Source organism: Perna viridis, chromosome 15 (assembly GCF_037379345.1).
Source record: "Perna viridis isolate PV_CMFRI_1.1 ecotype Kerala chromosome 15, ASM3737934v1, whole genome shotgun sequence".
Taxonomy (NCBI): domain Eukaryota; kingdom Metazoa; phylum Mollusca; class Bivalvia; order Mytilida; family Mytilidae; genus Perna; species Perna viridis.
This window is the reverse complement of record NC_142459.1, coordinates 19486825-19509086: the sequence shown is the minus strand read 5'-3', so window position 1 is coordinate 19509086 and position 22262 is coordinate 19486825. Positions and strand designations below refer to the sequence as shown.

The following is a 22262-nucleotide window of genomic DNA, read 5'->3' as shown; positions in this document are numbered from 1 at the left end:
TTTCGGTTAAGAGCAGCTTTAAAGTCAGCCTCATGAGAGTGTAGGAATATGTAAGCAAGTAGAACACTGAATGCAGTCTTAAAAACAAATACCAACGACTACACGAGTGGGACGACACTACATTATTACGATATAAATCGGCCAAAGTTTCTGTGCCTGGTATGAATTAAATTTTCTTAGAAGAAAGCAGACATTTTTCCGTTGTCCTTTAATGACTTTTAATGAGATTTTGCTTGATCAAGAACCACCTCTTAAAGTGTTTTAGCATGAGTAGAACAGTACTGGAAATTGACAAGGTATTGTAGCGTATATATGCACATAATATGTTATTTGTATAAATGAAACTATGAACATGTATGAACAAGTTTGAAATGAAACTAACTAAATTCATTTCCTAAATTATTATGAGAATCTGTCGACTACAGACCATTTTGAATGACACTCCACATAAAGCAGAATGCATTTTGAAGCTACGTAAACTGAATAAGTTTATAGAACCGAAATCGGTCTCGTTTAGGCAGCTTTCATTGTAATAGAAAATGAACGTACGGAAACAAGGATTTACTAGACGTCTTGAGGTTTATCCTTACATGAAGCATTGAAGAGTGGGTTTAGCCGCTGTAAAACCTAGATTTAACCCAGCATTTCGTTTTTAAGCGCCTATACTAAGTCACGATCATTGGGGTATCAGCTGCTCCACTGGTGTAATATCTATTTTGCACGATTCATTTTAAATTTGACTTGAATATGAATCGGATTAGAGATCGGTAATTTTGTTTTCACCCTTATTTGGATATCAGCAAATCAACTTATGAGAATACAGCTTATCTTGATTTCACGGGTGGGTTATGAATTCAAGGTAGGGGCATTAATATGATTCAATCCAATTCACTACAAAGTTGTTCATTCACTGTTGTTGCTTTGTACGTATTTTTTGGTTAGTTAATGTTTTTTGTTGTGTGTCTGATTTCCCTGCTTGTCTTTATCCCTTGATTACATTCTTTTGATTTCCGCTAGTTCCCTTGATTACGTGTGCTTGCAATATTGAAAACAAAACAGTATCTTCGATTCCTATAACAGAAATATCATGCTTAGATTGTGCTTTGTACAAGTCGGATACACTGAGTCTGTTTGTTATGTACAAACACACTAAACAGGTCATATATCATAGAGTTAAAACAAGTACTTCCTCTCTCGTGTTTTAAAAGTCATTTATATGCTATACCGATGCGTTTAAATACGACAAATCACTTTTCATTGAATGACTTCAAACTTTAAAATTTATTACAACAATCGATATATTAATACAGTATTAATGCATGTAATTGTTTGGTTGCACCATTATCTACTAAAAAATTAAATATATCAATTTTGTTTGATGTAAGGGCAATATGCAGTGGAGTAATCCAATCCATATTAGATTTATTGACATCAGCATTTTTCTCCACTAGTAATTTTACAATCTCTATTCAGCCATTGTCACATGCACTATGCAGTGGAGTATCGCCGTATGGACCCGTTTTATTCACATCCGCATTTTTCTCCAGAAGTATTTTTACAATTTCTATTCTTCCATACGAACATGCATACTACAGTGGAGTGTTTACCTGTAAACTTGATTTATTAACATCGGCATTTTAGTAATTTTTCGATTTCTATATCCCCCTCTTTGCATGCACCATGAAGTGGGGAATCTCCAGATACTGCGACACATCGGCATTCTTCTCTAGTAACAGTTTTTCTATATCTGTATAACCATTATCACATGCAACATAAAGGGCAGATAGTCCATATTCACCTCTTTGAGACACATTTGCATTTCTCTCCAATAATAAGTTTACAATTTTTGTAAAACCGCCTTTACATGCAAGATACAATGGAGTTGACTCAAAATCACCACATGGTGATACATCAACATTTCTCTCAAGTAACAATGTCACTATTTTAAGACGACCACCTCTACAGGCTCCACATAATGGAGTTCCTGACCAACCAGATTGTGCATCGTTGGCATTGTTTTTCAGTAATAGCTTTACAATTTCGATATGACCTTTATAAGATGCAGCGTATAGAGGAGTATCTCCGGGCCAATTCGACCTATCACCCTTTTTTCTACATTGAAGTGCAATCAATTGAAACATCGTGTAATTTGTATACCGCCCACACTGTGAAACATCAGCATTTCTCTCTAGCAACAATTTTACAATCTCAATATGACCAGCGTAACATGCACCATACAGTGGAGTATACCTTTTCGATTCACACTGTGAGACATCAACATTTTTTCTCTAATAACAGTTTGACAAATTCAATATGACCGCCACTACATGCAAGATATAACGGATATTCTCCATTCTCAGCACACTGTGATGCATCAGCATTTTTCTCAAGTAACATTTTCACAATATCTAAATAACCACCATCACAAGCAAGAGACAGTGGCGAGTCCGCACTACTACAAAGAGATACATTATCATTTGACTCTAATAACATTTTCAGGCGACTAAATAGTGCTCAGAAACCTAGCCGGGGGCTAGGCGCTCTGCCCACAGAGCAACTCGGATGTGTGCCCCAGGTGGTGGAATGGGGTACCCCTGGCGTGTTACATGCTGGGGTTGTCAGGCTATAATACGGAAAACCTGACCGCAAACCATAGTGGTGCACCGTGTTGGGAAAGATGCCACGTTCCTCGCACGTTAAAGAACCCTGCTGTGGTATTCGATAGGAGTAGGAACATTTGCGCTCCGCCACAGGAGGCTAAATTGCCCAACCTTACCCATCCCCCTTTTTCCAGTGGCAATCAAAATTTGTCGACCCTATTATCCTTGTGACCCATCCTTTTTTTTTCATTTTATGTTCATTTTATCATCCATTTCATGTTCATTGTCTGAATATAGCTGAAATATTGCTGCTCGGACGTTAAACCCCAACAAACAAACAAACAAAACTAATAACATTTTCACAATATCACTATGACCACTCATACATGCACTACACAATGGAGTTTGACCGGACATATTACACCTTGAAAAATCGACATGTTTTTCAAGTAATAATATTACAATGGCCTTGTAACCCTTGCGACATGCAAAATTTAAAGGAGACCCCCTCTCACTACATTGTGATACATTGATATTTTTTTTTGTCAGTCACATTTTTACTACACCAACATGGCCACTCATACACGCACCGTGTAATGCATTCAATCCATTCCCAGCACACTGTGACAAACCAACATTGTTACCAAGTAGCAATTTCACAATATCAACATTGCCTTTTTAACATGCTTGCAACAGTGGTGATAGTAAGTTATCAAATGGAACTTTATCGGCATTTCGTTCTAAAAGAAAATTAACAATTTCAATGCAACCACCTACACACGCTGCATGCAATAAATGATCGCCCTTTTCAAGCAAGAGGTCAATTTTTACACCCTTTTTCATAACTAATTCGGCAATTTAAAAAAATCCATTCATACAACAATAGATGCTCATGAACTTCTGGTATAAAAAGGTACGAATCGTTTTTTTCTTGAAATACACTTTTTTAATCTAAATCGATTTGCTATGAAAGCAGCAGATGCATGCTTAATAAACAATTTTATAAGTTAATTACCGCAAGTAACAGCTATCATATCGAGAAGCCTGTCAGGATTTATTCTATAATACAGTCTATAACCCATGATATATGACCCATTAAGACGTTCAAACGCCTCCAATAACTGATTTATCTTCAGTTCATTATCAAACATATCTAATATCATCTCTCCATTTTTTATATATTTCCTGATCCAGAGATATCTGATTGACTATGTTCATATGAACGGCACCATCGAAAAGAACACAAAACACAAAGGCGCAGTACTCAAAAGAATTACGTTCTATCATGTCTTTAATATCATTTTTTATGCTTTCGATCGGAGCTGTAAACAGTTCTGTCAATTGATTCTCATTTTCAGTTTTTGAACATCTTGCACAACAGAGGAAAAAATGGATACCTATTATAGCTATTACACTCCTTTTCCAACTCTTCTAATTTTAAATCTGAAAGGGTGACATAGTTTTTTTAGCATTTCTCGCCTTTCACTCGAACGTAAACAAAGATCTTTTGATTGCAAGTTCACAACTTGTGTAGTGAAAATCTTTAAAGACTTGAATTTCTTGTCTTTGAATATGTGCAAACTGCACGAAACAAGAATTTTGTGATTAAAACTTTTTTCTTCATTTCCGGTAACAAGAAGCATTTTGTCAATTCTCTCAGTTTCCTCTCTCCACATCTGTACTTTCTGTTCATTAATGATGCTTTTTCCGCAGAAATCACCTATTACGAAAACCTGATTTTTCTTGAAATCCCGATTATCATTTATGTCTTTCGGACCAGTAACAATTGCGATAATATCAAATCCGTTTTTTCTGTGCAACTCGAGCGCCACGTGATGAATAATCGGTGATTTCCCAGAACCAGAGCTTCCAGTTTTTAAAACTCATGTTATTTTCTTCTATTAAACTGGCTACACTTTCTGTAGCCCTGGTAACAAAAAACGTTCTCTCTTCTTCTTTCCATTCTCTAATACATTCAGAGTATTCTTCTACAATTAAAAGTAGCTTGTAGTATTTAGAACTGATAAATAATTTCTTATATAATTAACATCCTTTCAGAATATTCACAAAAGGACGTTAAGTCACATTTGGTCTTTTTTGCCATATATATATAACAACAGAATAGAATAACACAACAGCAAAGCTATTTAAACCTATTCTGATTTTTGGACTGGTTATATAAGAAAACTATACGGGGGAAGTTTTCCCGCCATTTTTCCATAGTGCATTTCACCTTAATTTTAACTATCAATATCTTGAAATGGCATATTTTACAAACGTTTTGATGGTCATTTCAGAGGGCTTTGAGGTATGAATACTTGAAAAATGTTTATTTGTCCATTTTGTGCGACTACTTAAACACGTTTTGTCCCATTCATAGACTGGGAAGTACTTAAACTGTTAGTTATATCACAATAACAAACTGTAAACTTAAGTAGCACTCCACATAAGAATCATGCAAAATGTGATACATGGTTGGAAAGCCTACATATTTTTATTTTTGATTATATTTGTTTGCAATGTCATAGTAAACTTAAAGTTACATGTGGTTTTTCATATAACCCATGTTTATAGGAGATAAAAATTGTATAGAATGCACTGTAGATTTCACAATTAAGGGGGAAAACTCTGTAACTGACGCTAAAATACAATAGAATCTATTGTATTTTCTATGTTGATTATCTCCTAAGAGCAGGAAGACACGAATGAATAATTACACATTTCACAATATAGACTCATAAAACAACTTAATTACAAAAATAAAAATATGTAGCCTTTTTTGGGATGTATCACATTTTTCAGATTTTTCATGATTCTGACAAAGACTGCTTCTTAAAAAGAAACTGTGAAAAAATGTGAGTAAGGAGACCCAATTTCCCCAATATCAGTAAGTACTTGGTCGAAGTAAAGTCGCCAAGCGGAAAGTTTATGTTCGTTCAGTTAGAACTAAGTCACACCTACTTTTATGATATACATGTACCTACACTTTTTATCAAGCAATTAAGTAGCTAGAAAATTTAAAAGCAGAAAATACTGTAACAAAAATGTTTTTTGAAAGTACGGATACCATGATAAATATACCGGTATACCTCTCGCAATGCAGAAGTACAATATGGATTTACAAAAAAAAACCAAAAAAATGCAGAACTAAACCATTAGCTCTGAAAGGAATGACAACCATGGGCAAGTTCTTGTTCTCATATGTGTCCCACGAAAACAGTGGTATAACGCATCGGACCTCAAGCTTTATTCCATGTAAAAAATGTATAGTTTTAGAATTCTAATATATGTGCAAAAAATGTATATATTAATTTTTTCTTGAATGTTCTGAAAGGCATAATTTGTCCATTTTAAAAACCGAACGACTATATATTTCTACCTGTAATTCTGCAGTATGATCAAACTTTTATGACGTATATATAAAATGTTTACCTACCTTTCTTGTGCTTTGGGACACTGTCTTCGAGTTCATCTAAAATGGAAAAAAAGACAGATAAAACCACAAAGTCAATTAACGTTTATTTTGGCATATGCAGCCACAAACAATTTTAAGTATACTGAACAAATTGAAAAAAATAATCAAGGGAACCAAGGTTATAGCAGTAGTCAAAAGAATGTAATCAGGGGACAAAGATCAGACATGGAAAACAGACATACACAACAAAGATCATGAAGAAACGTAACTAAAGTCATACATAAAGTAACAAAAACAAATGAGCAATTCGGACTCAACTAAAAACTAGGAGCATGGACCAGGTGCAGCGGTAGAATAAGCGTCCTCTGCTTTTCTACAAAAATCAGCCGAGTTGCTTATAAAAAGTCAAGTCCGGGGTAGACAGACGAGGGACGAAAACGACCATAAAACTTCTGTAGTGATGATTTCAATCTTGTAGCAACATAAGCCTAATTGTTAGAATTCTAGCGCGAAACGAAAAGTCTGCGCAGTTTTGGCAAGTCTTGGCATTACGTATGAGTTGTGAAATGAACACTCAATACGCAGGTGCTGAAGGAATGTTGCCGCAATTCTGAAAGAAAAGTCATAACGTTTGTCGTAAAGTTTGGTCAATACTTTTCCTTTACCATCTTTATTTAAGTGTAAGTCAAATTATGGTCTGACTTAAAAGTGTCCTTAGTATCCTCTATGTCAAGGTCTTTGGGATAAGACGCTATGTATCAAATCTCCGAGATAAGGAATTTTTAAATATAGTTTTCCTTTCCTCGTTTGTCTACCCCGGACTTGACTTTTTATGAGCAACTCGGCGGGCGTTTCTAGAAAAGCAGAGGACACTTACCCTATCGGTGCACCTGGTTGGTGCTCCCAGTTTTTAGTGGAGTCCGAGTTGCTCATTTGCTTTTGTTACTTTGTATGTATGATTTTAGTTACTTTATGTTCTTTGCTGTGTATGTCTGTTTTCCATGTCTGGTTTTTGTCCCTGGATTACATTCTTTTGATTACTCTTGTACATTGAAACATATCCGGAAATTAACATGCAAGGGAGATAACTTTGAAGCGGTTGGTCATTTCGCCCCATTTGAAAAAAAAAGTTGTTGGTAGTCCCATACATACATGTACGTGTAAGTTTACTTCATTTTCTGGTACTACAATTCCAAAATAAGGTTTGTTTGTTTGTTGGGGTTTAACGTCCGAGCAGCAATATTTCAGCTATATTCAGACAATGAACATGAAATGAAAAAAAGAAAGGATAGGTCACAAGGATAATAGGGTCGACAAATTTTGATTGCCACTGGAAAAAGGGGGGATGGGTAAGGTCGGGCAATTTAGCCTCCTGTGGCGGAGCGCATAGGTTCCTACTCCTATCGAATACCACAGCAGGGATCTTTAACGTGCGAGGAACGTGGCATCTTTCCCAACACGGCGCACCACTATGGTTTGCGGTCAGGTTTTCCGTATTATAGCCTGACAACCCCAGCATGTAACACGCCAGGGGTACCCAATTCCACCACCTGGGGCACACATCCCAGTTGCTCTGTAGGCAGAGCGCCTAGCCCCCGGCTAGGTTTCTGAGCACTATTTAGTCGCCTTTTACGACAAGCTTAGCGCTGCTGCAGGCCTATTCTTTTAACACCCGGACCTGTACGGGGCCCAAAATAAGGAGCTTGAAATATTATTAATACTGTGTATATACCATACATGTACGAAAGATATGTATTGTAATTCTTTAGTCTTCAGACAGAGTCTCATACAGATGTTTTTGATAAAATTTGTGTTTACAATAGAGTACTACATTTAAGTCTTTGAGGCTTTTCAGTTGTATTAGAGGGCTTAGTATTCTTAAACTAAAGTCTGGTAAAAACGCTTCACAAATATTAACTTATATTTTTAAGCTGTATCTATTCCTGACACTTTGTGGGTAATTGTTTCTCCTTTCAGGAGAATAAAACACAGACACGAAAGACACTTCACAAGGTGAGGAGAGTTCACTCCAGGTTTTTTTTTTTTTTTTTTTTTTTTGGTTTATTTTATTTCCTGCTGTTTCTTAAACTGTTCATTGAACATTGTTTATAGAATGTTAATTTTTAGAAATTAATCTTCAGTACATTTGAAAACTAAAGGTAAAAAATGCACATGTACATGTAAATTTCTACAAGCTTAAAGTAATCACTTTCAACAAAGTTGTGACATGTACATTGTGTAATATATATTTTTTTCCATTCCATCTGCCTGATAAATTTACACATGTATGTGTTATGTCACAAATGCTGAGAAAAACTTTATTTGTTTCTTCTTATATGCCCCTCTCTTAAGACCAGGTGTATTGTGGTATACAGTTTTATACGATTTTCTGTGAAAGGTTTGCAAAAGGAAACACAGTTACTGTCGGAGGACTATAAAGAGAGGTAATCCAATTTAAGAGTTTAGGTCTCAATAACCACTTATAACATTTCCATTACTTTACATAGTAAACAAAATATTTTCAATGATTCACTGTGAAATCCCAGGACAAATAACACCTTAAAGTTTCATGCTATTGCGAAGCTTGGAAATTAATCCTTTCAAAATCATTTTTCGAATGGTACGATGACAGTAGAAATTCGTCACAAAATTTACTTGAATAAAAAATACTGAAATCAACATTTTTCCTTTTCTGCTGACAGCATGAACTCAAATTACTCACGCATGTAAACAATATAAACAACATTCTTACACTTTTGTACTAAATTACAGATTTTTGGTATGTAAGTTCACAATGATTTACCAAAATTATGGTCTTGAACTTCACAGAAATAACAGTTTTTTGTACTTTTTTCTACACGCTTGCAGATTACGACATGGTTTTAGGTTTACAAGTTACAGATCTTATCACGTATATACGTTTTGTTCCATTACATTTTTACTTACTTTGGATTTATTAGAACTCAAAAAATTCGCAGTCTGGAGTTGAAACTACCATTCTGAGTAACAGAATTTACGGTAGTTAGAAGATAAAGAATGAATCATTTTCAAAAATCTTTTAAATTTTATTTTGTTGCATTCTTTTTTTAATGCCTAAACTAAAAACATCCGATTCCTTTTTTATCGGGGTCCTTCTACCACATGTACATGTATTTCTATGATGAACAAATTTACTTGAGTATCCAACATGGGGACGCGTGCAGAATGTGAGCGTCCTCACTAAGGTTCTTTAATTGACATGGCAGGTCCCATAGAGATGGATTCCATCTCCATGATTTCTAGTTTTACATTAAAAGTAGCATGAGAAGGGAGAGGTTACTCAGTTCAATTGGCCTAATTACCAATACAATTAGATACAAAACCATAACCATCCCTTTTTATCTGATAGAAAAAAATATGAGGATAGTAGATTATTAATGGTTAATGAGAGGATTATTCAAGAGTTTACATATCTTCTATCAAAGAACAACCTACATGTATATTTAGTACCTTATTAGTAAATAATGTGTCCATATTAAACTAGCACCCTGCACTTTTCAAATCCTAGTTAGAACACTATAAAGGTAGTAAAGTTAAAGAATTTCAAATTTGATGATAATACGATAAAATACTTTTAACAAATGATAATTTGCATACAAAAGAATATTATCATTACTGAGGTCAGGAATGAATTCATTGAAATGGGTCATTTTCCTCATTTATTACAAGCTTTCAACATGTACAATCATTTGATGGGTCATTTTCAGCTTCAGTGGGTTTATACCCATGGCCCCCTGCCTTTCCCTCTCATTGCATAAACAATAACAATTAAAAAAAATAGTTTACCCCTACTATCTCACATGTGATACACATCATGGACTCCATAATTTGTGAGATAGTCAATGAGCAATAAATGGCTAAAAATAGCATTTGCAGGGGACGGAGAGAAATCATAACAAAAATACGGAGTCATCTCCCCCTACAATGTGTACTAAAATTTTATTTAACGTTTGCCTCAATTCTAAGTTTTAGAAACTTTTCTTATGTGTTTTAAGGTACATTATGCTGAATTGAATTCCAATATTTTTGGTTGTAGTTTGTATAAGTTTACAATTTATTTTGACCGGACTTTATCATTTTTTAAGTGAAAATGTATGGATATCCATAATAATTTATGTGACACATTCTGTCTTGTACAATCTTACATTTTTGTTTGTATTGATATTAAATCTTTTTCGATTCTGTTTGAAAAAAAAAACCCTTATTGTCCATAAATTAATGTGTCATGATGCCCTTCCATCCAATAAAATCCTATTAAAATCCGTTGATATGATATGATATGATATGATATGATGCCCATTCATCCAATACAACCCCCTTCAAATCTATTGATTTATTATGATTCCCACCTCCCTATCTAATTCCATTAAAATCAATTGATTGGTTTTGATTTTACTCTTTATATAAAATTTATAGCGGTAATCGAAAGAATTTAATTCAGTGACAAAGACCAGACATTGAAAGAGACATTGACGAGAATGGGGAATGATGTTTACTGTATTGAAAAATCATAGGTTTTAATGTTATTATAATCAAATGAAAGTCTTGAATTGATTGTCTTTTAAAAGATCTTTCGAATTTTTCAGGATCTACATTAAATTAATACTAATACGGGTGTAACAAGTGTTGTGGTAAGACTGCAAACCCCCTTTGACAGCTTTGAGTATAGAAGTTAAAAGTTTTTTAAGAGGTTTAGTGGTACATTTTGCAGAACCAGCTATGTAACTTTCTTTATATGGATTCTTGTGGAGTTTAAGATCGCAAAAAGTTCAAAAATATATAAACCAACAAAAACAAACAATAAAGATTCGAAATAAATATACATACAGCATAAATACCTCTGTAAAAACCAAAGTGTTATTAATTTCAAAACAGGACAGAGAATGGACACAATTGAAAACCAATATGATCTACTTACCAATCTTTTCTTCCATTTTGCTGATTTTCTAAATATTAAAACATGATTCATTTGCCCATTATTTTTGTTGCTTTGTACGTATTAGTTTGGTTATTTCATGTTCGTGTGTGTGTGTGTGTGTGATACCCCGTCTGGTCTCTGTCCCTGTCGCTGTATTACTTCATTAGAGAATTGGTTTCCTTGACTACTCTTTTAATAATATAAATAATTTGTTTCAATTAATGATGTGTGCATGCATTTATGCTAAATATTTTGAATATGGACAACACGATCAAATTTAAGGTTGAAGGGGCTACTGATTCGACTTAATATTCATATGTTCATGTAAATCTAAATAAGGCGTAAAATGGCTAAAATAATTTACTCGGACTCGTATAAACAAATTCAATTACACGGGGCACCCTCATAACCTGATATCTCCCTCGTGGGAACGGGTATGTTTATATGAAATTCATTTTTTGTGTTTCAATCTATTTCTTGGGGATTTTTGAAACGCCTAATTTGATGATTGGGCAGTGAAAATGAATTAGTTTTCCCTGCAAATTCCAATATTCATTATATAAGGGCCATAAGGTACCCTGTTACAATGAAGGAACGCGAATCAAAACTGTAGTACTTTTAGCTTAATATACAGACACAATGTATGTCTTATTTTTATTTCATGCGATGTTTCTTTTGTGGTTCATTATCAGTGTATTTCAAATGGTAAGAAAAAGCGCTGGTTAATTTTAACATTTGATTTTAGAATCAAATAGGAATCATTAAAAAAATATTTGACATCACCAAAATATTGGGTTTATGAGATGATAGACACTTTGTTATTAGACAGCCTTTTAAGTAACAATGGAATGATAAAATTCTTAAATTGCTTCTCTATTGCCCTGATAACTAAGGCAGCACATCATGTGACAATCAGTCCTTTGATTACAAGAACAACTCTATCACATAAAGATAATTATTTTATGTAATGACGTTAGCTCTCTAACTAGTCTCATTTATAGTCCAGTGACAATCACAATAGACATGATAACTGTATACCATATCATGAAATAGGATATAAACATAATGAATTGAAGTATCTTTTTTATACTTGTTCTTACCTGTTCCATGTGCTGTATTTGCATTAACAGGGCTCCAAATTGTGTTTCAATCTCTTTCAAGACAACTGAGTCTGCACTGGTTCCTTCCATGAACTTTAAATCTAACATGTACAATACTATATAAGTATACATGGTATAGCTGCTTGTTTGTTTGTTTGTTGGGGTTTAACGTCCGAGCAGCAATATTTCATCTATATTCAGACAATGAACATGAAATGGATGATAAAATGAAAATGAAATGAAAAAGGATGGGTCACAAGGATAATAGGGTCGACAAATTTTGATTGCCACTGGAAAAAGGGGGGATGGGTAAGGTCGGGCAATTTAGCCTCCTGTGGCGGAGTAGCAAATGAGCCATATATGATAATCATATGGTTCTCGCGTCATATGGTAATCATATAGTAATTATATGATCATTTATTTGGTAGTCATGTGATCAATTACAGCGTGTTATTAGTTCAGTCCAAAGAAAAAAACTCTTAGATAGGAACAGTTCGCCATTTTGAATGGAAAACATATTCTGATATTATTAATAAAACAAAAGTTTAATTGGTAATTTCAAGTCAACGGTTGGATCAATTCAAAGGTTGAATTAATTCAACGGTTGATTTATTTCAATGGTTTGATTTTAAGTTTTCCTTCACAAATTAAAATGGGCAATTTCTTTAACCGGATGCATTCTTAAAAACGTTATTTTTATTTACACTCTTTTGAAAAGGAACTCAACGAGTACGTGGGCTAAGATACACCCCCTCACCCCGTGCTGTAAGTCTGCAACTATAATAGCCCCGTGCAGGTCCGGGTGTTAAAAGAATAGGCCTGCAGCAGCGCTAAGCTTGTCGTAAAAGGCGACTAAATAGTGCTCAGAACCCTAGCCGGGGGCTAGGGCGCTCTGCCCACAGAGCAACTGGGATGTGTGCCCCAGGTGGTGGAATGGGGTACCCCTGGTACTGTGGTATTCTCCCGAAGTAGGAACCATAGGGCTCCGCCACAGGAGGCTAAATTGCCCGACCCTACCCACCTCTCCCTATTTCCAGTGGCAATTAAAATCTGTCGACCCCATTGTCCTTGTGTCCCATCTCTTTTTCATTTCATCATCATTTTATGTTCATTTTATCGTCAATTTCATGTTCATCGTCTGAATATAGCTGAAATATTGCTGCTCCGACGTTAAACCCCAACAGACAAACAAAAAACAACATCAACTATAATATGGTTTTTAGGTGTCCTTATACCTCTCATATACGAATCAATTTGTCGCCAAAAATAACCGTAATCATACTTTTGTAATTCTTGGCCAATCTTAAATCTTGTGGTTTTCTTATAAGGGTTTATAAAAGTTGGGTAGGGGTACCATACTTTAGCCTAAATGGTCTTGTACAAGTTTTACTATTCATTACTTAGGCCCATTAGAAAGTTCAGATGCTATATAAATGTGTATGGATACCTTTATTTGAGGCCTTTGAATGAACAACAATTGAGTTGAATGAATGTCACTTTTAAGTGGATAAATTGAAAACAAATGCATGTTTTGATAAATTCTGGCTGAAAACCGCTATAACTAATCAAAAGAATACTAGAAATACTTATTGTGTCAGATAATGCTAGACAGGAAATATCATATACAAGCGTAAGCCATTTTTTAAATATAATAGGATAAATATTACACAGCTCTTGGCATGGAGAAATGTCTCAATTTCAGCAATTTTTGGTGGGATGCTTGTACAGATTTTGGATTTTACACATAAATCGTAAGAGTAACGACATTTTAATTAAAATCATTAAGAAGCTGAGAAATTTGGCTGTATGATGATACCATTAGAGAAATTTGGCTGTATGATGATACCATTATATATTTATCCTTTTATATATTATGATCTAGGACGCTCGAGCAATTCTTGGCTTTTTGACCTGGTAGGATACAAATATACATGTTGGCTACTACTGAAAAAGAATATAAAGACTAATTTAATGACATGCCCTAAGAAAGGTTGATTAAAGAAAAGCTTCTAAATGTACAAGTGATTTCATTTGACAATTTGTGATGAATTCCATAGTGGGGCGGGGCCTGTTTGTTTGTACAACTTGTTCAAGACAAATTGACTCGGTGTTGGGAGGTATAAAACATAGTGAGTTTGATGAGTGGGGTGCACGATGGATCCTTTCAGCCCATGGACTACAGGATTGCTTCATTTTCTCACCAAGTAGGTCATTCGTTTGAATTCATTTTATTCACCTTATCTTGTGTGAAGGCAAATAACTGTATAAAAAACCTTAATTGATAAATGTTTTACAGGTAATTCTGCCAATTTCAAAGAACATCGGATCGGACCAGTAGTTCGCGAAATGGTGCACAGGAGCAAGAGGTTAGGTATTAAGAAACGGGAGTTCTACCTCGTTACTTGTAAGAATATTTTGAGATATGCTCAAAATTTTATGTCAAATAACTCCGACAAAATTTACAGAAAATAGGAAAAGTCTAGTATGCGGATCACACCAAATAATAAAAAGAATCATTCCGGCAAGTGTTGTCTCCAACTTATGTTTACAATAGTATGTCCCATAATCCAACAAAAACCAACATCATCAAAATGTACTTATGCACATCAACACTTCATAATGTAAAATATATCAAACCAATTATTAAATGCACTACATGTCTGTCGTATATCGTTGTAACATGAACATGAACAGTTTGGCAAGTGTGGACGCACTATTCAAACTAGATACAGCTTTGAAGTTGGAATGCGATTTTTCCAGACTGAAATTTAAAGTGGCCGCTTTCTGGCTCCTTACTCCAATATGGTTAAGTTATGATCCTCAAACATTATCATTGCCTTCCTTCTGTTGTTTGGCATCTTGTTGTGCGATTTCAAAAATATACAATAGCTTAACGTCAAATTAATGCCTGAACATTGGGGAAACTGCTTGTTTCTGGTCCGTTTTGGGTCCCAAGGATAATAGGGTCGACAAATTTTGATTGCCACTGGAAAAAGGGGGGATGGGTAAGGTAGGGCAATTTAGCCTCCTGTGGCGGAGCGCAAAGGTTCCTACTCCTATCGAATACCAGTGCAGGATTCTTTAACGTGCGAGGAACGTGGCATCTTTTCCAACACGGTGCACCACTATGGTTTGCGGTCAGGTTTTCCGTATTATAGCCTGACAACCCCAGCATGTAACACGCCAGGGGTACCCCATTCCACCACCTGGGGCACACATCCCAGTTGCTCTGTGGGCAGAGCGCCTAGCCCCCGGCTAGGTTTGTGAGCACTATTTAGTCGCCTTATACGACAAGCTTAGCGCTGCTGCAGGCCTATTATTTCAACACCCGGACCTGCACGGGGCGACTGATATGTATATGTTAATCTCGATTACACAAAGTACGCTGTTCATTTACATACAAAACTTTGGTATACAATGCATGTGTCAATATATTAGGAAAGTACATTGAACAAATGTTAAGAACTCACGAACATAAAAAAAATAAAACGTTACTGAGATCGTAATTCAACTAACAACTGTTTAGTTTGAAGTAATTCAAATAAGGGATGTTCTCTTTATACGAAAGAGCCCCCATCCTTTTGTATTAAAATTGTAGGAAGTTAATATTCACCAAAAAATATTTAGATTTCGAGATCATTGTAATGAACTGTTTTTTTACGATGATGGCAAAGACCCACATGTAACTTTAGTTCATGTGAGGTAAGAAGGAATGTACAGTTGCAATCATTCTTACCTCTCATATATTCTGTCAGAATCTACCAGAAAAACTGTTCTACGACTGCAGATAGAACAGAAATCCTAACAGATCCTGACAGAGACTGTCATGGGTCGTGACAAAGAAAATACGAAAAGCTGTTCTAAACTGTATACTCCTGGACAGTTCCTCATACTAAATCTTTCTATTATCTGTGACGTGATTCAGAAAAGGAAGTCCGCGATTAATAAATGAAACTGTGTGACTAATGTAAATTAGCAAATCCGATAAGGAAAAAATCTGGATCTAAAATTATAAAATAGAGCTCGTCGTGATCACCATCCTAAAATCTCTCGATCGTTGTTCATGTTCCAATTTTCGTCGATCACGGTCTAGGCACTCATCGTTCAAAAAATTATCTTTGTTTTCATGTATGATTTTTTTACATTATTTCATAGACATGTGATATTACTTAAATTTAATTCTTTAATTATAAAAATTGAAGGTCTATGTTTCTGTTCTAAGTGTAAAAGTGGTATAACCGATAACTTTCAGATGTTTGGTAATTCTCACGAAGTTCTTGATTGACAAAGTACTTTTTGAGTGACAGCTACTTTTAATAACAAAAGGGTCACAAATCATTCTAAAATATGTCAAAATTGACAATTTTAGCATTAAATGGGTGACTGATACCTACATATTTCGGTCCAACTTCTTCAAAATCCCACTTTTAGCAACGAATATGAAGATGAACACTTCCACCATGAAAACTGATTTATTCAACGGGTCATAGTTTTCCTTCCCTTATTTGTCTACTACGGACTTGACTTTCTATGAGCAACTCGGCGGGTGTTTCTAAAAAAGCAGAGGACGCTTACCCTACCGGTGCACCTGGTCCATGCTCCCAATTTTTAGTGGAGTCCGAGTTGCTCATTTACTTTTGTTACTTTGTATGTATGATTTTAGTTACTTTATGTTCTTTGTTGTGTATGTCTGTTTTCCACATCTGGTCCTTGTCCCTGGATTACATTCCTTTGATTACCGCTATAACCTTGGTTCCCTTGATTACTCTCTCGCAAAAGTCAGAAACGATCAAACCAAGATCAACATTGTGCGGCAGATCAAAGTACTAACCAAGAATGTGGAATTCCATGATGACATTACTGTGAAAAATCTTGGACTGATGTCACACTTAAATTCTTATGAAGACCTAGATAACATTTAGTTTTTTTCAGCTGTAGTGTGTATGAGAAACTGAAGGATTATCAGATAAGGTTTGACCTTTTTGACAATTTTAAGGACGTGATTAAAAAAGAAGTCGACTGAAATAAAACAGAAAGAACAGATATATTTGATTTTTATGTAGTAAATATTATACAAATGGAAATAACCCAAAGTATAATTTTGATATTTTGATCAAACATCTAGGTGAAAGGTTATATAATATCCATGCTGTTATGGTACAAGAGAAAGAAATGTTATTATGTCAATATGCAGATGATACATTCCTAATGTTAGTTGGTAAGGATATATCTTTAACAGAGTCTTTAAATATAGTTGAGTTGTCTTATAAAGCTTCTAGATTCTCATGGATGCATCTAAAACAAACGCCATATAAGTTGGTAGTAAAAAAAATTCTCATGTATTATGTTCTGATAAAAAGTTCAATGATCAGTCTCAAATTGTACAGATCTAGCATATATGTTGTTTTTTTTATTAAATTTAGATGACATACGTCATTAATTTTTCTTAGAAGGATAAGGAAATTTCTATATTGAAGTCATGGGAATATAGAAAGATATCACTCCTTGGTAAAGTTACAATTAAATGGCGGCCATGTTTGAAAATTTAGACAGCAATTGCACATCTGCATACGGTGTCCTACTTTTTTTAGTTTTTGAGTACTTCATGTATACATTTATTTTCTTTTTAGATTTACTTTTTTCTGATTCTAATGCTGCTAATGACAGGTTACTCCTTGCAACTGGTATACTGCATAACAAGCTTTGCAATATATATAATTGGTACATGTATTTTGGTATTTTAATAACCACTGTGTCGATGCCACAGCCGTTTGACCTGAGGTTCCCGAGGGCAGTAGTCAGACTTGTCTGCTGCAGAAGAATATCATATTTTATTTTTCATATTTATTAAAATGTGCAGTTTTACATGTTGCTTGTATACAACTGTTTTTTTTTTTTTTTTTTTTTTTGTTTTTTTTGTTTGTTTGTTTGGTTTTTTTTGTTATCATTTAGATCTGAATTCCCATTTATTTGATTCTAATGCTGCTGATGAGAGGTAACTCGTTGAAACACGTATACAGCATATAGAAATTTGTAATTTATATATTTGGAATTGTTTGTACTTTTGAAAAATAAATTCTTTGTTTACCTGACCGCATGTTGTCTTATATTGTCTACAGCATTTTTTTGTAAAACAAAGCTGGGCTTTTATGATGTTTTTTAGTAATTTCAATAACATTTTGAATGCAAAAATAAAACAGGTTTATGTAATAATATGATTGATACAAATCAATGATTATAGATTGTGAATGGTAAAGTAACTTAATGTTTAACCGACCTTTTCGGTACAGCCTTTCCCTCTTTGAGATCATATGCCAGAATTGATGATAATTCCAAGTAATGCGGAAAAGTCACAGCTTTCTTCAAACGCTACATATTCAACCATAAATGTCTTTAGGAACAGTTTAGACAGACTAACCGAATCCTTAACACAATAGTCATATCTATTTTGCTGTCGGCTTCCAAGGGCCTTGTTATTATTGATGACCTCGTAATTGAGGAATGTTGACAAGTAATTTTTTTAACTGATTTAGATACTGCTGTACATCAATATGATTGGTTCTCTTCAAAGTCTGCCATAATTGGTCAAGCTTTGGTTCAACATACGTCCCTAAGGCAGGAGATATGATGTTGTGTAGACCTATACTTATAAGATGCCATCTTTTCTTCTTATTTTCTAAATCATCGAGACTTCCTGCAAATATATTTAAAAAAGCTACTAGTACATGTATTTGTTAACATTTTCTACTTTGTTTTCAATCCATGATATGAGAAAGGCAAAAAGCTATGGAATGGAAATAAATTGAGCATTTGAATAAAATAACTTAATTTGCACCTTAAATCCAAAATGAGTAAAGCTCATCTTTATTGTGATACAACAATGTATGTATCCAGCTAGAACGTGAAATTGGCATGTTTTTTACAGGACGCATTTTCAATTAATCCATATACATGTTACATTGTTACCTATACATATAAATACATGTATACACGTACTTTACTATATTGCTAAACAAAATGGAAATGTCGCTCCTCAAAACAAGAATATATACATCTTTGGCTAACTTAAACGCACAAGCTCTTATAAATGTGCAATTAACGACTTTGTAGTTTTCTGCATTATGCATTTCTTCGAAATCATCGAAAAAAAAACATTATAAAAATACCTGATATGACAAGAAAAAGGGGAACCATGGATCTCGAGAGCCTTTTCAGAAAGTTTGAAATCTTGCCGAGTGGTGTACGAAATTTCTCTGTCTTACACATGTAACACGCTCGTTATGAAAGGTTGTGGTTGGATTCTGAATTTTTTATCGCTTACATGTACATGTACATAACTTTAGTATCTTTTACATTATTGGAACCCGCAAAAAAAACTTTGACCGAAAGAGAGCAATTTATTCTAAATTTAATATGTATATTTAAGATATGTCTTTTCCCAAAGAAAGGGTGAAAACGGCTGCCCTTAGGGCCACATAAAAGAAAATTCTATGCCACCAAAGTAAGAGAAAACATCTTTCGGGATCTTAAGGTTGTCAAATTACCTGTTGCCTTGGCAACTTTTTCTTCGATTTCTCAAAGCTGTTCACGGAGCACAACAGAAGTGAACGCTTCACACCGGACATTCCTCCCATGCTTCGTGTATAATACAAATCATGCAGCTACTTAGTTCTTTCACATCTTTTCAAACTCTTCGATTTTTTTTTGTCTTATGACAGCGGTCTGTAAAATCCAGGTTAACTTTTATTAGTGCTATGTTACAAATAAATATAAGTCAATTCAATGTAAGAAAACAGCAGTGGCAGATCCATTAAAAACAAAAAGGCGGGATGAGTCATACTGGGATTCAGGTTATTATTTGCTCATTTTTGTCCATATTGTGAATAAAAGTAATAACATACTTCCCCCAAAAAGGGGGGATATTTTATCTCCTACCAAAATAATTTCTTAATGATGCATGGAGCTACATGTACATGTATCATGGCAGTGAAATAACAACACTGTAATTGATGCAATTCGTTTACATTGTATTAGAGCTGTAATTTAAGTTGTAGTTTTCTTTTAATTTGTCTTTCGCTATACAAACGCTAAAATATAAATATAACAGATCTTTCTCGCCAAATTAGCAAAAATGAAAAAGTCAAAAATTATTTTCTCATCCAACCCACGAACCAATACATTTTTTGCAGAAAAAAATGTGCTTGCTACATTGGCAAAACCTTGGAGGAAATAACCTACTTGTGACAGAGTTCACGAGAAATTCAAAAGATTCGAATCTTCACAGAAATTCAATGGGAACACGAGATTTTGAAAATTTCGCATTAAGCTCGATTCACATGAATTCACAAGAATTGCACGTGAACAATGTTTGTTTGTGTAACTTTAAGACATGAAATTCCACAACTAAAGTGTTTAGCTCCCTATATAAGCGTCTGGCAATTAGAACCTTGCCTCAGGCACATTTCCAAATTTGATGCTTAGCCTTCAAAATGTCATTACAAACCTGTTTAATTACAATAAAAAATGACCGATTTGTAGAGAATCATCTTTCAACTGTTCTTGCTGATATTCAATACAGGTGATCTCAACCCAAAACTGCTGTACTTGGACTTGAACTATTATACAGGATTAACGAAAATACCCATTTAATAACACTATAATGAAACATTTTAGTTTTTAAATACATTTAAGAGTAGTACTACCTACATGTACGTGTATCGAACGAAAGAAGAAAGTTGTCCACAGTAACGATTATAACATGTATAACATACACTCCCTGTTCATAGGTGGACAGACGCGGAAAGGAATGCTAATCCCTATTTGATTTCTAGCTTTTATTTGAATGGTGATACAACGGTACAATTGACATCAAATGTGAGGAACTATTAGTAAATTGTCACCTGTAATTAATATATTAAGGGGGAAATGAAAATCAACAGATATCGTCCCCCCATATTTATTAAAACAATTTTGGACCCGCCACTGCAGATTCATATCATTATTTTCTTATTTATCGTTTCAAAAAGCTTACGTAAAACATACATGTACGTACGTCCCGTTGGTTTGTCAAGAATTGACCTGTACGTACATCTACATGTAAGTTTTACAGTGCTTTATGAAACGATGGCCTGAATCCATTGCATGATCAATGTCGAAAAAAAAAACGTTTAACTAAAGAATGGTCAATAATCTAATACTCGACTAGTACATCTGCATGTACACATACCTAAAACATTAAGAGTAGATAGCATGCTAACCCATACCGCTGCAACAGGGCATTCGCGTGAAAAGCTTTCATTGCTAAGTAACGGGAAACATCAATCTCTCTTCGTATTCCTCTTACCCTCTAATGAGTCCCGATGTTGAACCAAATTGTTAAGTTAAAATTACGTCATATTGCATTTAAGGAAGTTTAAACTATTTTGTCATGCGTAGCGCGTAACCAGGTAAAATCTGCTCTGCTCTGGTCGCAGGAGTTACTTAATTAAATCATAGATGTACGGAATCTAACCCCCTAAAATTCCTAACTTTGAAAATGCACCGAAAGTGATTAGAAAATCCCAATAAATTATCTGGTTAAAATGTTACCATAAACCACCTGCTGAACATAAAACCCCTTACAATAGCTCCATGATTTAAAAAAAAGTTTTCCTATTGAAATATATTTATAATAATGTTCATACCAACAAAACGAAACATGTATGATATGCTCTTAGTAGGTTTAAATTGAAGTGAGAATGGCAGTTCTCAATCTTCCAGAAAATCAGGAAGTGTGTCAAAACTTAATAGCAGAAAACTGTCAACTTTGAACTATGTGTTCCAACAAGGACACAATTATGAGCCTTAAAAATTATTTAAACACCAACCCCTTAACGGGGGTAACTTTTGGGTTTTAATACCCCACCATTTCAAATACTCCGAATTAGGACATACCCTAGTTTAAAAATCCAAAAGCAGAGTCTACGTAAGCAAAGGTCTATCTTGTCATGAATTAATTCCCCATTCCTGTATTATTCATCAACAGTTTTCCACATACGTTTATATTTGCAATACCAAAAATCCGACCTTTCCATGTACATGGTGATTTAAAAATAAACCAATGAATTACGTTTTTTTTTTTTGTTTTTTTTTGTATGATTCTTACAAAGACAGCTACTTCTTAAGTACATAATATGTTAATGTATTTGTAT

General features: G+C 34.4%; 1 protein-coding gene and 1 long non-coding RNA gene across 9 annotated transcripts; both read right to left on the bottom strand.

The window, feature by feature from the left end:
• Positions 1-2669: 2669 nt before the first annotated feature.
• LOC148597364 (uncharacterized) lies at positions 2670-13063 on the bottom strand. Its single transcript, XM_088564149.1, has 4 exons — positions 12073-13063; positions 10973-11000; positions 6037-6072; positions 2670-4588 (listed from the first exon to the last, which is right to left on the bottom strand). Exons 1-4 carry the CDS (start codon positions 12202-12204, stop codon positions 4398-4400), a joined length of 387 nt encoding a protein of 128 aa, XP_088420275.1. The 5' UTR covers positions 12205-13063; the 3' UTR covers positions 2670-4397.
• Positions 13064-15668: 2605 nt separating this feature from the next.
• On the bottom strand, positions 15669-22153 carry LOC148597363 (uncharacterized). 8 transcript variants are annotated; one of them, XR_015919125.1, is made up of 4 exons: positions 21299-21460; positions 20576-20687; positions 19617-19794; positions 15676-18766 (listed from the first exon to the last, which is right to left on the bottom strand). It is a non-coding gene; the product is annotated as an uncharacterized LOC148597363 (long non-coding RNA). The 8 variants fall into 8 exon arrangements; XR_015919123.1 differs by lacking the exons at positions 19617-19794; positions 20576-20687 and having other exon boundaries at positions 15669-17367; positions 18350-18766; XR_015919122.1 differs by lacking the exons at positions 19617-19794; positions 20576-20687 and having other exon boundaries at positions 15671-17880; positions 18350-18766.
• Positions 22154-22262: the final 109 nt, after the last annotated feature.

Coding starts and splice junctions, on each gene's coding strand:
- LOC148597364 (XM_088564149.1), bottom strand. CDS start 12,204: ATGTATACTTATATAGTATTGTACATGTTAGATTTAAAGTTCATGGAA. Junction 11,001..12,072: donor AAATACAGCACATGGAACAG/GTAAGAACAAGT, acceptor TTTAATATTTAG/AAAATCAGCAAAATGGAAGA. Junction 4,589..6,036: donor TGTCCCAAAGCACAAGAAAG/GTAGGTAAACAT, acceptor TTTTAATTGTAG/AAGAATACTCTGAATGTATT.